The sequence below is a fragment of the Symphalangus syndactylus genome, chromosome X, assembly GCF_028878055.3.
Source record: "Symphalangus syndactylus isolate Jambi chromosome X, NHGRI_mSymSyn1-v2.1_pri, whole genome shotgun sequence".
Classification (NCBI taxonomy): Eukaryota; Metazoa; Chordata; class Mammalia; order Primates; family Hylobatidae; genus Symphalangus; species Symphalangus syndactylus.
Genome location: NC_072447.2, coordinates 79,054,630 through 79,071,978, shown reverse-complemented (window position 1 = coordinate 79,071,978; position 17,349 = coordinate 79,054,630). Strand labels below are relative to the sequence as shown.

The window sequence follows — 17,349 nt, the reverse complement described above, 5'->3', positions numbered from 1 at the left end:
AAGTGCTGGGATTACAGACCTGAGCCACTGCGCCCAGCCCCAGTATATGTCATTTTTAAATTAAGGGTTCCTGTGCTGGGCATGGTGCTCACACCTGTAATCCCAGCGCTTTGGGAGGCCAAGGTGGGCGGATCACTTGAGGTCAGGAGTTTGAGACCAGCCTAACATGGTGAATCCCTGTCTCTACTAAAAATACAAAAATTGTCTGGGCATGCTGGCTCATGCCAGTAATCCCAGCACTTTGGGAGGCCGAGGTGGGCAGATCATTTGAGGTTAGGAGTTCGAGACCAGCCTGGCCAACATGATGAAACCCAGTCTTTCTAAAAATACAAAAATTAGCTGGGCGTGGTGGCACACGTCTGTAATCCCAGCTACTCAGGAGGCTGAGGCAGGAGAATTGCTTGAACCCGGGAGGCGGCGAAGGTTGCAGTGAGATGAGATTCTGCCACTGTACTCCAGACTGGGGGACGCAGCGATACTCAGTGTCAAAAAAAAAAAATTAGCTGGATGTGGTGGTGTGCACCTGTAGTCCCAGCTACTTGGGAGGCTGAGGCACAAGAATCACTTGAACGTGGGAGATAGAGGTTGCAGTAAGCAGAGACCATGCCAGTGCACTCCAGCCTGGGCGACAGAGTGAGGCTCTGTATAAAAAAAAAAAAAAAAAATGCTGGGTGTGGTGGCTCACCTGAGGTCATGAGTTTGAGACCAGCCTAGCCAACATGGTGAAACCGCGTCTCTACCAAAAATACAGAAGTTACCTGGGCATGCTGACGGGCGCCTGTAATCCCAGCTACTTGGGAGGCTGAGGCAGGAGAATGGCTTGAACCTGGGAGGTGGAGGTTGCAGTGAGCTCCAGTCTGGGTGAAGAGCGGGACTCCGTCTCAAAAAAAAAAAAAATATATATATATATATATATAAATACTTGGTATTTGATGATATGAAGATATCTTCTTGGTATCTGATATGAAGGAATTATTGTTTATATGCACTAATATGATTTTTTTTAAAATAATTCTTACTTTTTAGAGATATATACTGAAATACTTTCATTATACTAGTCTGTCTACTTTTATACATGTTATAAATTCTTTATTAAAAAGCTTTAAAACAGTATTATTGAATTCTCAAGCATCTGATGAAAGTGCACAGATTAGTCTGAAGGAGTGGAACAGGAGGAGCTGGAATTTAAGAAGAGGAAGGTCTGGAACAGCCTTTGTGGGAGAGTGCCAGGGAACGTATGAGACAAATAAAAGGGTTGCTGAGCAGCTGCAAGGGCCAAGTTGAAATTGGACAGCATGAATTTATATTTGTCTACTTGGTTCTCCCGCTAGCAGTTTCTGGGACTTTGGGAGCAGAAAGGAAAAAGCAGGATAATGGAGGCAGGGGTCTCAGAGACAGTAACATTGGAGTGGCTGTTCATGGAGTGTGGGAGAGAAAACTACTATAACTGGGAGATAATTACTTCATCTGGATGAATTGAGAGGTGGAGTATCTAGGCATCCCAGTGAGGTTAGAGAGCAGGTGATCAGAGATGTAAAAGTTATTTGGAAAAGCATTACATCAATGTAAGATATCACTGATCAAGAGCCTCCCTGTTCCCCAGTTAGTCTTGTCAAAGGGACTCTGCTAGGCTAGAGGGGTGTCATATCAAGATCCTCTTCCAAGATCCCTTTTAGGGTTTTAGGTTTTAGATGTTTTCAAATGACTCTAGGACAGCTCTTAGCAATGCCTGAGGTTTTAATCGGTAGCTGTATGACCCCAGGCAAGCTATTTTCTATTTTGTTCCCTAGTTTCCTCATCTATAAGAAGTTGTGATAATAATACCTACCTCACAAAGCAAGTGTGAGGATTAAATAAAATAATGTGGGTAGAAGTGCCTAGCATGGTGGCATTCTATACAAAATACTGTACTTCCTCATCAGGTGAATACAGTTTCCCTTAATCCTGAAGCTGATGCAATTGTGTGGTAAATATGCTATCACTTTATAGAGGAGTAAAACCTGTCAAGAGAATCCTATTTTCTTAATGAAACATTATAAAATTGGATATTGGAGATGTGTCCACACCCCTTCCATAAAAAAATCATCTAACTTTTCTAACACACCAAGGTAAAAAACTTTCAGTGAAGAAAAATAATAGTAGCAGCAGTAATAATAATAGCAAACACATGCTTACTGGATTTGAGCCTCAGTGGAATGATATGGCCTAGAGATTAAAATGTCAGTCATCTACATGGGGGTGATATTTGAAGTCATGTACATAATTGAGGGTGTCTGGAAGTTATATGAGAAGAGAGCAATCCTAGGACTGAGTCCTAAGGAACTGAATCACTGAATGGCCAGGAAGAAAAGGAGGAGTGTAAAAATGAGTCCCAGGACTCGTGATGCCAAGGCCGCTGTGGGCGGCTATGAAGAGTCGGGGTTGAGCCCCAGCTGAGCCGAGGGCCCGCACTCTTCTGGTCTCCCAGGACCGCCCCACCTGAAGAAATGAGTGGTGGATTGGCTCCAAGTAAGAGCACAGTGTATGTATCCAGCTTGCCCTTTTCCCTGACAATGACTTGTACCGGATATTTTCCAACTATGGCAAAGTTGTAAAGGTTACCATAATGAAAGATAAAGATATCAGGAAGAGTAAAGGGGTTGCATTTATTGTATTTTTTGATAAAGACTGCACAAAACTGTACCAGGGCAATAAACAACAAACAGTTATTTGGTAGAGTGATAAAAGCAAGCATTGGCTGGGTGCGGTGGCTCAGGCCTATAATACCAGCACTTTGGGAGGCCGAGGCGGGCGGATCACTTGAGCCCAGGAGTTCAAGACCAGCCTGGCCAACATGTTGAGACTCCATCTCTACTAAAAATACAAAAACTGGTTGGGTGTGGTGGCACACCTATAATCCCAGCTACTAGGGAGGTGAGACAGGAGAATCACTTGAACCTGGAAGGCAGAAGTTGCAGTGAGCGGAGATCATGCCACTGCACTCCAGCCTGGGCGACAGAGCAAGACTCCGTCTCAAAAAAAAAAAAAAAAAAAAAAAAGAGGAAGCCTTGCTATTGACAATGGAAGAGCAGCTGTGTTCATCTGAAGGCGAAACTACTTTGATAAATCCAAGTGGTATGAATGTGGGGAAAATGGACACTTAAGTTATGCCTGTCCGAAAAATATGCTTGGAGAACGTGAGCCTCCAAAGAAGAAAGAAAAAAAGAAAAAAAAAGAAAGCTCCTGAACCAGAGGAAATTGATGAAGTAGTAGAAAGTGAAGATGAAGGGGAGAATCCTGCTCTTGATCACCTCAGTCAGGCCATAGCATTCCAGCAAGCCAAAATTGAAGAACAAAAAAAATGGAAACACAGTTCAGGAGGCCCCTCAACATCAGATGATTCAAGACGCCCAAGGATAAAGAAAAGCACATATTTCCGTGATGAGGAAGAACTTAGTGATTAAAATCTTGCCCTAGCACAGTCATAAAAATCAAGATTTGTTAGTAACAATCTTGACGATCTAATTTTAATAAAAATAAGAAGTTAATACTATCATGTTAATACTGTCATCCCAAGAAAAATGATATATTTTCTCTTTTTTTTTTTTTTTTTTTTTGAGATGGAGTCTCACTCTGTCCCCCAGGCTGGAGTGCAGTGGTGTGATCCCGGCTCACTGCAGCCTCTGCCTCCTCCCAGGTTCCAGCGATTCTCCTGCCTCAGCCTCCCAGGTAGCTGGGACTACAAGCACACGCCACTACACCCGGCAAATTTTTGTATTTTTAATACAGACAGGCTTTCACCATGTTGGCCAGGCTGGTCTTGAACTCCTGACCTCAGGTGATCTGCCTGCCTCGGCCTCCCAAAGTGCTAGGATTACAGGTGTGAGCCATCACGCCTAGCTGAAAAAAGATATTTTAATAATTTATTTGAGGCCGGGCGCAGTGGTTCACGCCCGTAATCCGAGCACTTTGGAAGGCTGAGGTGGGCAGATCACGAGGTCAGGAGTTCAAGACCAGACTGGCCAACATAGTGAAACACCGTCTATACTAAAAATACAAAAAATTGGCCGGGAGCAGTGGCTCACGCCTGTAATCCCAGCACTTTGGGGGGCCGAGGCGGGCGGATCACGAGGTCAGGAGATCAAGACCATCCTGGCCAACATGGTGAAACCATGTTTCTACTAAAAATAGAAAAAAATTATCCGGGCATGGTGGCAAGCGCCTATAGTCCCAGCTACTCGGGAGGCTGACGCAGGAGAATGGCGTGAACCTGGGAGGCGGAGCTTGCAGTGAGCCGAGATCGTGCCACTGCATTCCAGCCTGGGCAACAGAGCAAGACTGTCTCAAAACAACAACAACAACAACAACAAAAACACAAATTTCCTGAAGACCGAAAAGTTGAATGATTTATTGTTATTTATGTTAATACACTTTTCATGATAATTTTGTCTTTAAATATGGGTGTTTGGTCGTATTTCTTGTAGCTTTATCCCAATCTGGATAAATAGTAAATACCTATAAAATAAGTTGTAAATACCTAATAAAATATAAAGTAACATAGCTCTAAAAGGCTTAAAATCAAACACAGGTGTTATTTGTCTGCCCTACCCATAGCACCACATTCCATTCCCTAGAAGAAACTACCCATATGTGCATGCATGCTGCTAAATAAAATACATATATTTCTGTCACTTAATAAAAGAATAAAGGGGATTATTCAATCTCTTATACTTCTACCTTCCTCAATCTTCCCAATGTGGCTGTGTTAAAAATTTTGGGTCCCAGCACTTTGTGAGGCCGAGGTGGGTGGATCACCTGAGGTCAGGAGTTCGAGACCAGCCTGACCAACATGGTGAAACCCAGTATCTACTAAAAAATACAAAAATTAGCAGGGCATGGTGGCAGGCACCTGTAATCCCAGCTACTTGGGAGGCTGAGGCAGGAGAATCGCTTGAACCTGGGAGGCAGACATTGCAGTGAGCTGAGATCGCACCATTGCACTCCAGCCTGGGCGACAGAGCGAGACTCCGTCTCAAAAAAAAAAAAAAAAAAAATTATGGCCGGGCACGGTGGCTCACACTGTAATCCCAGCACTTTGGGAGGCGAAGGCGGGTGGATCACGAGATAAGGAGATCAAGACCATCCTGGCTAACAGGGTGAAACCCCGTCTCTACTAAAAACACAAAAACAACATTAGCCAGGTGTGGTGGTGGGCGCCTGTAGTCCCAGCCACTCAGGAGGCGGAGGTGGGAGAATGGCCTGAACCCGGAAGGTGGAGCTTGCAGTGAGCCAAGATCGCACCATTTCACTCCAGCCTGGGGGACAGAGTGAGACTCCTTCTCAAAAAAATAAAAATAAATTAATTAATTAATTAAAAATTGGGGGAAATGCATATGTATTTTTTTTTAATGACCATGTAAATACTTTTCACTTCTGAGCTAAGGAGTATGCTATATTTTTTCTAGAGTTAATAATTGTCTATTTTTTTCCATGTATCTTCTTTGTATTTATGACTAAATCTTCCCATTCTGTCTGCAGGTAGTTATATGGGAATGGGATTAGAGAGTCTTTAATTTTCTTTTTTTTTCTTTTTTTGAGATGGAGTCTCGCTCTGTCGCCCAGGCTGGAGTGCAGTAGCGTGATCTCAGCTCACTGCAAGCTCTGCCTCCCAGGCTCCCGCCATTCTCATGCCTCAGGCTCCCGAATAGCTGGGACTACAGGCACCTGCCACCACACCCAGCTAATTTTTTGTATTTTTAGTAGAGACGGGGTTTCACCCTGCTAGCCAGGATGGTCTCGATCTCCTGACCTCGTGATCCGCCCGCCTCCGCCTCCCAAAGTGCTGGGATTACAGGCATGAGCCACCACGCCCGGCCGAGAGTCTTTAATTTTCTTTGTATAGTTCTATATTAACTTTGAAAGAACACCCATTTATTACCTTTTAACTAGTAAAAGCAATAAAAATAAGAAAAGTTAATACTATCATAGTAATACTATTGTTGTCATCCTAAGAAAAAAGTTTTAAAAACATTTATTTGAAAAAAAAATAAATAAATAAAAATAAAAACGAGATTGAAAGGAATGGTCAGAGAAGTAGGACAAAGAAGAGGCATGATGTGTCACAGAAGCCAATGTATCAAAGTATTTCAAGGAGTATTTCTTGTCATATTTTGCTTGACAGGTCAAGTGAGATGAGGACTAAAAGTATCCATTGGATTTAGTGATTTGATAGTCATTGGTGACTTTATCACCACAAACTGAGGAAGTCAGATTAGAGTGTGTTATATTAATAAGTGAGTAAGAAGGAAATGGAAAAAGAATAGTTACATCAAGAAGTTTGGTTATAACAGATAGAAGGGTGTTAGGTGGTAGCTAGAGAGGGATGTGAACTCAAGGGAAATTATTTTTGTAAGACTGGAGAGACTAGAGCATATTTAAATGTCAATAAAAATGTCAATGAGGCCAGACGCAGTGGCTCACGCCTGTAATCCCAGCACTTTGGGCGGGTGGATCACCTGAGGTCAGGAGTTCAAGAACAGCCTGGCCAACGTGGTGAAACCTCGTCTCTACTAAAAACACAAAAATTAGCTGGGTATGGTGGTGGGCACCTGTAATCCCAGCTACTCGGGAGGCTGAGGCAGGAGAATCGCTTGAACCCAGGAGGTGGAGGTTGCAGTGAGCCGAGATCCTGCCATTGCACGCCAGCCTGGGCAACAAGAGAAAAACTCCATCTCAAAAAAAAAAAAAAAATTTCAATGAGAGGGAAATGTTGAATAAACAGGAGAGAGAAGGGCTAATTAATAGTGGAAGGTTTCTGGGAAGGTGTGAGGGGATAGCATACAGTAGGAAGAAATGAGAAGTATAAAAGGAGGTAGGGAGAGGATTTGTTCTAATGTGAGCAAATATGTAGATTTGATGGTGGGAAATGGGGGATTAAAGGAGATAATGCATGCAAAGCACTTAGCAGAGTGCCTGGCACAGTTAGTTTGTATCAGAAATGGTAACTATGGCTATCGTTGTTTTTCATGTCATACCCCTGCTTGAAAATTTCTCACCTTTTAGGCTTTGTCCATGTGAAATGAGCTAGTATCCTACTTTATTAATGCTATAAATTTCAATTTTTATTTTTTTGAGATAGAGTCTAGCTCTGTCACCCAGGCTGGAGTGCAGTGGCATGATCTTGGCTCACTGCAACCTCCACTTCCCGGTTTCAGGTGATTCTCCTGCCTCAGCCTCCTGAGTAGCTGGGCTTACAGGTGCCCACTGTTACGCCTGGCTAAATTTTGTATTTTTACTAGAGGAGAGGTTTCACCACGTTGGCCAGGCTGGTCTCGAACTCCTGGCCTCAAGTGATCTGCCCACCTTGGCCTCCCAAAGTGCTGGGATTACAGGTGAGAGCCACTGCACTTGACTTTCAAATTTTATATATTGAATTTATATACAACGAGAGTTACTTGAACTTTTTTTTTTAATATTTATTTATTTATTTATTTATTTATTTATTTATTTATTTATTTATTTTGAGACGGAGTCTCGCTCTGTCGCCCAGGCTGGAGTGCAGTTGCATGATCTCGGCTCACTGCAAGCTCTGCCTCCCAGGTTCACGCCGTTCTCCTGCCTCAGCCTCCCGAGTAGCTGGGACTACAGGTACCTGCCACCACACCCAACTAATTTTTGTTTTTGTATTTTTAGTAGAGATGGGGTTTCACCATGTTAGCCAGGATGGTCACGATTTCCTGACCTCGTGATCCACCTGCCTCAGCCTCCCAAAGTGCTGGGATTATAGGCGTGAGTCACCACGCCTGGCCAAGGGTTACCTGAACTTTTGATTCCTCACCTCTGTTCTCTTCAGAACTTCTGGATATTTGCTGATTCCCTGATTTTGATAAGAAGATAGAAAAAAGTTGTACATTTAAGATTAATGGGCCGGGTGCAGTGGCTCACATCTGTAACCCCAGCACTTTGGGAGGCCAAGACAGGCAAATTACTTGAGGTCAGGAGTTCAAGACCAGTCTGGCCAACATGGTGAAACCTCATCTCTACTAAAAATAAAAAAATTAGCCGGTCGTTGTTGTGTGTGCCTGTAAACCCAGCACTTTGGGATGCTGAGGCGGGCAGATCGCTTGAGTCCAGGAGTTCAAGACCAGCCTGGACAACATGGCAAAACCCCATCTCTACAAAAAGTACAAAAATTAGGCAGTTGTAGTGGCATGTGCCTGTGGTCCCAGCTACTTGGGAGTCTGAGGTGGGAGGATCACTTGAGTCTGGGAGATGAATGTTGCAGTGAGCCCAGATGGCACCACTGCCCTCCAGACTGGATGATAGAGCAAGACACCATTTCAACAACAACAACAAAAAAAAAAAAAAAAAAAAGAAGAGAGATCACTCCTCACTCCTCCTCTGATTAAGAATCTACATTTGAGGCCAGGTGCTGTGGCTCACACTTGTAATCCCAGCACTTTAGGAGGCCAAGGCGGGTGGATCACAAGGTCAGGAATTCAAGAGCAGCCCGACCAAGTTGGTGAAACCCTGTCTCTACTAAAAATATAAAAAATTACTTGGGTTTGGTGGCAGGTGCCTGTAATCCCAGCTACTCAGGAGACTGAGGTAGGAGAATCACTTGAACCCGGGAGGCAGAGGTTGCGGTGAGCTGAGATTGCACCATTGCACTCCAGCCTGGGCAACAAGAGTGAAACTCCATCTCATAGATAGATGGATAGATAGATAGATAGACAGACAGACAGACAGATAGATAGAATCTACATTTGGCGAGGTGCAATGGCTCACACCTGTAATCCCAGCACCTTGAGAGGCTGAGCTGGGAGGATTGCTTGAGGACAGAAGTTTGAGACCAGCCTGGGAAACATAGCAAAATCCAGCCTCTACTAAAAATACAAAAAATTAGCCGGGTGTGGTGGTGCATGCCTGTAGTCCCAGCTTCTCAGGAGGCTGAGATGGGAGGATTGCTTGAGCTGGGGAGGTCGCAGCTGCAGTGAGCCATGATCATGCTACTGCACTCCATCCTGAGTGACACAGTAAAACTCTGCTTCAGAAAAAAAAAAAAAGAATTGGCTGGGCATGGTGGCTCACACCTATAATCCCAACACTTTGGGAGACCGAGGTGGGCAGATCACTTGAGGCTAGGAGTTTGAGACTAGCCTGACCAATAGGGCAAAACCCTGTCTCTACTAAAAATATAAAAATTAGCCAGGCATGGTGGTGCATGCCTGTAGTCCCAGCTAATCGTGAGGGTGAGGCAGACAATCGCTTGAACCTGGGAGGCAGAGGTTGCAGTGAGCCAAGACTGCGGCCACTGTGTGCCTGGGAGACAGAGTGAGACCTTGTCTTTAAAAAAAAAAAAAAGAGAGAATCTACATTCTTTTTTTTTTTTTTTTAAAGGCCTATAATGCCCTTTTAACTCTTTTTAAATCATTTTCAAAATCCTTGACCTAGAATTTTAGGCTCCTGTTAATCTAGCCACACTCCATTTAACTTTTTCATCTTCTTTCTTCAACATAACCTCTGATATGTTACCAGTGCTTACAAACAGCAAGAGGACTAAGCTTGGAGAGACTCTGAAGAGAAGCATTTACTTTTTACTCTACATACTTCTGCATTTAATTTTTTTACAGTGATAATGTACTACTTTTGGAATTTAAAATGAAACACAATAAATAAATTAAAACAACTTTTGCCCTAGTATCACTCTCCCTAATCTTCCATACTCATCAAAATTAATTTCTCATTATTCAGATTTCCATTCAAATGTACAAGTGACACTTGAACAAGGGTTTTAACTGCATGGGTCCACTTATATGTGGATTTTCTTCTGCCTCTGCTACCCCTGAGATAGCAAGACCAACCCCTCATCTTCCTCCTCCTCCTCCTCAGCCTACTCAATATGAAGACAATGATGAAGAACTTTATGATAACCCACTTCCACTTAATGAATAATAAATATATTTTCCCTTCCTTTTTTTTTATTTTTTATTTTTTTTAGACAAGGCCTCACTCTGTTGCCCAGGCTGGAGTGCATTGCGACAATCATGGCTTACTGCAGCTTCGATCTCCTGGGCTCAGGTGATCCTCCCACCTTACCTTCCCAAGTAGCTGGGACTACAGGTGTGCTACCATGACTGGCTAATTCTTTTTGTATGTTTTTGTAGAGAGAGGGTTTTGTCATGTTGTACAGGCTGGTCTTGAACTGGGCACAAGTAATCTGCCCACCTCGGCCACCCAAAGTGCTAGGATTACAGGCATGAGACACCACGCCCAGCCCCTTATGATTTTCCTTTTTTTTTTTTTTTGAGACGGAGTCTTGCTCTGTCGCCCAGGCTGTAGTGCAGTGGCACAATCTCGGCTCACTGCAAGCTCCACCTCCCGGGTTCACGCCATTCTCCTGCCTCAGCCTCCCGAGTAGCTGGGACTTCAGGCGCCCACCACTACGCCCGGCTAATTTGTTTTTTTTTTTTTGTATTTGTAGTAGAGACGGGGTTTCACCGTGTTAGCCAGGATGGTCTTGATCTCCTGACCTCGTGATCCGCCTGTCTCGGCCTCCCAAAGTGCTGGGATTACAGGTGTGAGCCACCATGCCCGGCCGATTTTCTTAATAACATTTTCTTTTCTCTAGCCTACTTTATTGTAAGAATGTAGTATATAATATGTATAACATTCAACATATGTGTTAATTGACTCTATGTTATCAGTAAGGCTTCTGGTCAACAGTAGGCTATTAGTAGTTAAGTTTTTGGGAAGTCAAAAGTCGACTATGGGCTGGGGGCAGTGGCTCACGCATGTAATCCCAACACTTTGGGAGACCAAGGCAGGCGGATCACGAGGTCAGGAGTTCCAGACCAACCTGGCCAACACAGTGAAACCCCGTCTCTACTAAAACTACAAAAATTAGCTGGGCGTGATGGCGGGCACCTGTAATCCCAGCTACTCAGAAGGTTGAGGCAGGAGAATCACTTGAAACCAGGAGGCGGAGGTTGCAGTGAGCCGAGATCGCCCCACTGCCCTCTAGCCTGGGCTACAGAGCTAGACTCTCTCTCAAAAAAAAAAAAAAAAGTCCACTATGTGGTGGCTGGGTGTGGTAGCTCACACCTGTAATCCCAGCACTTTGGCAGGCAGAAGTGGGAGGATCACTTGAGGTCAGGAGTTTGAGACCAGCCTGGGAAACATAGTGGAATCCTGTCTCTACTAAAAATAAAAAAAATTAGCCAGGTGTGGTGGCGCATGCCTGTAATCCCAGCTACTTAGGAGGCTGAGGCATGAGAATTGCTGGAATTTAGGAGGCGGAGGTCTCAGTGAGCGAAGATCATGCCACTGCATTCCAGCCTGGGCAACAGAGTGAGACTCTGTCTCAATAAATAAATAAATAAATAAAAATTTTAAAAAAGAAGTCAAATGTGTGGGGAGTCAGTGCCCCAACCCTGCATTGTTCAAGGGTCAACTGGACTTCTTAACCTTCACATTTATGGTTAATTTTCAACTAGGGAACCAAGACAATTCAATGGGAAAAAGAATAGTCTTTTCAACAAATGGTACTGAGACAATTGGACATCCACATGCAAAAGCATAAGGTTGGACCCCTACTTCACATCAGATACAAAAATTAATTGAAAATGAATCAATGACCTAAATGTAAGAGCTAAAAAACTATATCACTCATTTTTTTTTTTGGAGACGGACTTTTTGCTCTTGTTGCCCAGGCTGGAGTGAAGTGGCGCGATCTCGGCTCACTGCAATCTCCGCCTCCCAGGTTCAAGTGATTCTCCTGCCTCAGCCTCCTAAGTAGCTGGGATTACAGGCATGTGTCACAACACTCAACTAATTTTTGTATTTTTAGTAGAGACGGGGTTTCATCATGTTGGCCAGGCTGGTCTCAAACTCCCTACCTCAGGTGATCCACCTGCCTCAGCCTCCCAAAGTGCAGGGATTACAGGCGTGTGAGCCACTGCACCCAGCCCTATATAACTCTTAGGAGAAAACATAGGGGCCGGGCGTGGTGGCTCACGCTGTAGTCCCAACACTTAGGGAGGCCGAGACGGGTGGATCACGAGGTCAGATCGAGACCATCCTGGCTACTAAAAATACAAAAAATTAGCCAGGCGAGGTGGCGGGCGCCTGTAGTCCCAGCTACTCAAGAGGCTGAGACAGGAGAATGGCGTGAACCTGGGAGGTGGAGCTTGTAGTGAGCCGAGACTGCGCCACTGCACTCCAGCCTGTGCGACAGAGTGAGACTCTGTCTCAAAAAAAAAGAAAAAAAAAAAAGGAAGAAAACATAGGGACAAATGTTTATGACCTTGGATTAGGTAATGGTTTCTTAGATATGACATCAAAAGCATAAGCAACCAAAGAAAAAAATAAACTGTATTTCAAATTAGCTGGGCACAGTGGCAAGCGCCTGTAGTTTTAGCTACTCGGCAGGAGAATCACTTGAACCCAGGAGGCAGAGGGTGCAGTGAGCCAAGATCGCACCACTGCACTCCAGCCTGGGTGACAAAGCAAGACTCCATCTCTGAAAAAAAAAAAAAAAGTACTTCTTCCACCACGGAGTCTTCCCTTTTTACTACTGTCCACATTAACTTTTCCATTCTTTCAACTACAGCTCTTTTTTTTTTTTGAGACGGAGTCTTGCTCTGTCGCCCAGGCTGGAGTGCAGTGGCGCAATCTCGGCTCACTGCAAGCTCCGCCTCCTGGGTTCACGCCATTCTCCTGCCTCAGCCTCTCCGAGTAGCTGGGACTACAGGCGCCCGCCACCACGCCCGGCTAATTTTTTGTATTTTTAGTAGAGACGGGGTTTCACCGTGGTCTCGATCTCCTGACCTCATGATCCGCCCGCCTCGGCCTCCCAAAGTGCTGGGATTACAAGCGTGAGCCACCGCGCCCGGCCTCAACTACAGCTCTTAAAAACTGTACTGCACAATTTAGCACTCAGTTAAACTACCTGATAATGTTTATTATTATTTCATGTAGATTGGTCTTGACTTGTCAGCCAGGTTGTTACTTTGTTGAGAGAAATGAGTAAGTCTTCTGTTTCTCAGATATTTCTAAACCACCTAACACATAACTGGGCACATAGGGAGTACTCAGTAAATACCTGGTGGTTGTGAGGAATAGATTGTGCATGTGCTTGTTTTCACAATGTGTGTTGAACACACAGTTGGGGGTAATAAATACAATCTTAGATAGTGAGGTGAGAGAATGACACTATGTGAAACTGAAGAATACAAGATTTATTTAAGGGAAAAAACAGCATGGTTTGGACAATTTTTGTTCTTCCCTCCTTCAGCCTCCTGCTGCTCAATGACGCCACATGGCCAACAATATCCTAGTCTCTAAGATTCTAAGGGAATCATTGAGGTCCTATCTAGACATCAACTGTCTGGTGTCACTATTCCCCCATTGCTTCCTCCTCTTCCTCCTCCTCTGTCCAGCTCAGATCATCATCTGAATCGTCAGATTCTTCCTCATCCATCTCTAACACAACCCCTGCCCTAGCCTTCTTAGCTAGTGCATCAGGGTGCTCCAGCTGGGCCCAGGATCCTGGGTCAGCCTTGACCAGGGAGATTTCAACCCGAGATGGCATCAAGGAGACAGAGCTCTGCTCCACGTTTATGACCTGAGGAGGAGCAAAGGAAAACAGAAGAAAGAGAGAATGAGGAAATCAAAGGCATTGGGGTCAGGGTGGAGAGGTGACAAATGAGAGAGAGAAAATTTTAATAAATAAAGTGAGAAAAAAGGTAAGGGAGGAATAAAACAATAAGGGAGAGAGAGGAAAGAAATGAGAGATGAAAAGGGAGAAGGAAGAGGAGAGGGAAAGAGGGAAATAGGAAGAGCAGGAGAGAGAGAAAATGAAAGCAAATGAAGAGAAAACCTCCATTTTCCTAGTACAACTCCTTCCCTCAAGACACCCTCTATTCCAGTCTAGCCGCTCTTTCACCCATCTGCCTCCCACTCTTGTGTCCCCTGGTCTTCACTTACCCCCCAGAGCTTCATCTGTGCTTGGAACACACGGTTACCATCAAAGACAATGTGGACATGAAGCTGAGAGAAAAGAATTACAGGGGTAGTAACAAACCCAGAAGGTCAGAATAGGTCATTACGACAGATAACCAGGTCAGAGGTGTGATCCACAGGTTGGCCAGACAGCCCTGACCTAATAACTCTCCTTTCCTCTAAGGGTACTATGGAGCCTACAGGTTAACAGCAAAAGGCAACTCTGCCTGTGAGATTGTAGTATCACCCAATTCACTATCCTCCCATCCAACATCAGATCATTGCTCACCTCAGTTTGACTGGCCTTCACCCAGTTAAACGCAGGAAGTGGAATCTGGCCATATACAGTCACCACTACTAAGGAATCTGTCTGGTGCCAATCATGGCGGCAAGATGCCGGGAGCTAAAGAGAAGATGTGAAATGCAGGTGGTAAGAATAAATTCTTAACCGAAGGGGAATTCTCATGATGCATATGGAGAAGAGACAGAGAGTCTCAAAAAGATTAACACAACCTCATATTGCAAAGCCTCTGGGCTGTTGAGGGATAAGGAGCAGAATCTTATTTGGTCTGTACTAAAGGGAGAAGACAGGGAGCTTGGCTATGTGGTACAGAGAGGGAGGAGAATTTACCTCTGAGATTGGGTTCTAATCAAGAGTTCAGGAAAGCTGGGGCTTACCTGCTTCCCCCAGTCATGTCTACCGACTCTGCACCCTGGCTGTGCCAAGAATGCCCCAAAATCCAGGGTCTGGATGCCACAACAGCTCCAAGACTTCATCCTGAAGTAGGAAGATAATTCAACTGAATTCTCTCACCCCCAATATTATCTTGTGACCAAATATTAAGAGAAACCTGTCTCATAGCCCACTCAGTCCCCTCCCTCACCCCTCATGGAATCGGGGTGCTCCTGGGTGGTAGGTACATGGAGTAGCATCACTCTCAGGGCCTTGGTAAACCTAAGAAGGATAAAGTAGAACCACGTCATTCTAAGGTATATCCTACTCAGCCTATCTATACCCAGTCATCCCTCAGCCATATGCTTGAGCCCCTCAAAACTCTCACTCACAGCATCACATCCTGGGTTCTGGCAGCTGGAACCAGTCCGGATCAGACTACTGTCAAGTCCTGGGCAAGGGAAACAGAGTCAGGAACTTATCCATCCCCCTACTCAATTGCCACTTCCACTAAATTCCAGTCTATGAAGTTGATCCTACTAAAGACCCACCTACCTGCCCCAGGTTCCTGGTCTAATTCCTTCTGTTCCAATGCCATTTCCAGGGCTTGGGATATATTTAGTGGCAGCAGCTTCAGAGGCAACTCTGACCTACGGGTTATGGGTGGTGATTTAGTCCTGATCCATTAGCTATGATTGCTAGCTCCAAAACTCCCACCGATGGTAATGGAATTAAAGAAGCCTGCTGAAAGTGAGGCAGAGTTGGAGAGGTTGGGTAGCAACCCCATCGCCAATTTTCATCCCTGTGGACATCCCAAATACCCGAACCCTAGAGAAATCCCCAGCACTTCTCTTACCCATCTACTCAGTTGCTCTAAACCTAACCACTTTTCTCTGCAGAACTGAGTCATATCTTCTTCCTCTTTATCTAATCGTGTACCTAATATGACTTCCTTCTGTTGCTCTTATTATTCCCACAAAATTTGGGAAGTCTCCTGGCTGCCAATAATACAATCCATCCTTTTCTTGATATGAGATTTATCTTAAAGTTCTTTTCTAGAAAGAGAAGTCATTCTCAACAATCCCTTTTGTGTTATACACTAAGGATGTATTTTTGAGGGGCTATCTACTCTGTTGATTCAGGTATCTATCCCATCATCCCATACCACCTTAGAGGAAAGGGCGTTATTTCCAGACACAAATTTCCCCTAAGGCACAGGATATACACCATCCAAACCCTGACATCTGGCCCTCCTCACATCCCTGGTCCCTAGTTCCCAGTCCTCAGTGACCCATTAATTACTCCTAGGAAGCTACATGAAGATAAGAAAAGTCCAGGGGCCTCCTCCTCTTTACTTGGGCCTCTCCCGGTGCAAGGTCTCTGCTGACTTTGGAATCACATTCAGAGGTTTTTGCTCCTGAAGTGAACTGCTTGTAGCAGGGCCTTCAGGTTGAGGGGCCTCAGGAAGCTTCTCAGCACAGTGTGGTCCCATAGTACAGCCCTAGTATAGATAAGGAGATAAGGATTAGGGATAGAATCCTTCTGTTGGGGGCAGAATCCAAGTACATAAATAATTTACCTTGATGTTTAAGAACTCAGAGAAATCTACAGTTCGCTTTCGGCAGCAGGACCAACCCTGATAACAAGAGACCCAGATCAGCTTAGCTTCCTGGGTGTATCTCTTCTGGGAAATGCTCTTGCTAATCCCCCTCATCTACTCCTCACCTTAAGTGCATCATGGAAGATTGGGACCCCAGGGTGATGGCAACAGGAATCTGTGGACATCAGTACAAGTTATCAAGGAAGGGAAGATAACTATACCAAGTATCATTTTTCACCTCTTCCCCGGGTTTGTATTTATGGTTTCTTCCCACATAATGTGAAGAAAAAAAAAAAAAAGCCAGCAAAGGCTGTAAGATCACTCAGACCAATTAAACTAGGGCAGGTAGTTTCTTTCCCCACTCCTCACACTGCCCCCCAGCTGACCAGTCCCCAACACCCACACAGAGCCCCTGGCCAGGATTATTTACTCACCAGGAAGGTTGGTATTAGGGTCAAAGTGCTGCCCACAGCCTTTGTTATGACAGAGTAGAGACATGGAAGCGTTGGTTGAATGATTACTGAAAGGGTATTTCAAGGAGTCTGGCTGCCGAATGGGGAACACCTCTTAGTCTGGAGGCTTTTAGCTGCCTGGAAGGGCCAGCTGTTTCTATCTTTAGTTCAGGAGGCGTACACCTCCTAACATGGGCAAGGGAACTTCAACTGGTCTTTCCAGCCAATAGGAAAGAGCTCAGGGGCATTTTAGCTCTGAGGCTCAGGAAAAAAGGATCAGGCAGAGTAGGGCTTGGAACTTGGGTGAGGTCAGCTCACCACTACTGAGACAGTTTTAGATTCACCACGGCAATTCCAAGCCTTGGACATAGCAGCAGCTGCTAAGAAACAAACACCAATTTTGAGACCTCCCCCGCCCCCAGCTTGATGAGGGTTAAGCCCATTTTCTTCCTCTTTCAGAGGGGCAGCGTTCCTCCATCATTACTTCCATGTAGTGTCAATAGCACTAATCCTTGCCAACCCCTTCAGCCATTTGATGTATCTCATCCCCACCTCCTCCCCATGTTTGTCTAGATCAATACTGTTATCAAAAGGTCATAAAGGATTACCTTTTTAGAGCCTACAGCTCATCTCCTAAGATAACT

General features: G+C 44.8%; 1 protein-coding gene and 1 pseudogene across 1 annotated transcript; one reads left to right on the top strand and one right to left on the bottom strand.

Moving 5' to 3' along the window:
* The first annotated feature begins 2,364 nt into the window (after nt 1–2,364).
* LOC129476001 (zinc finger CCHC-type and RNA-binding motif-containing protein 1-like) lies at nt 2,365–3,560 on the top strand (annotated as a pseudogene).
* Nucleotides 3,561–12,969: 9,409 nt separating this feature from the next.
* Nucleotides 12,970–17,348, bottom strand: ITGB1BP2 (integrin subunit beta 1 binding protein 2). Its single transcript, XM_063634942.1, has 12 exons — nt 17,024–17,348; nt 16,688–16,799; nt 16,379–16,428; nt 16,233–16,289; nt 16,009–16,154; nt 15,209–15,303; nt 15,046–15,104; nt 14,865–14,935; nt 14,659–14,758; nt 14,270–14,383; nt 13,966–14,028; nt 12,970–13,603 (listed from the first exon to the last, which is right to left on the bottom strand). The coding sequence occupies exons 1-12, from the start codon at nt 17,072–17,074 to the stop codon at nt 13,376–13,378; spliced, it is 1,146 nt and encodes a 381-aa protein (XP_063491012.1). The 5' UTR covers nt 17,075–17,348; the 3' UTR covers nt 12,970–13,375.
* Between the last annotated feature and the right edge of the window lies 1 nt (nt 17,349).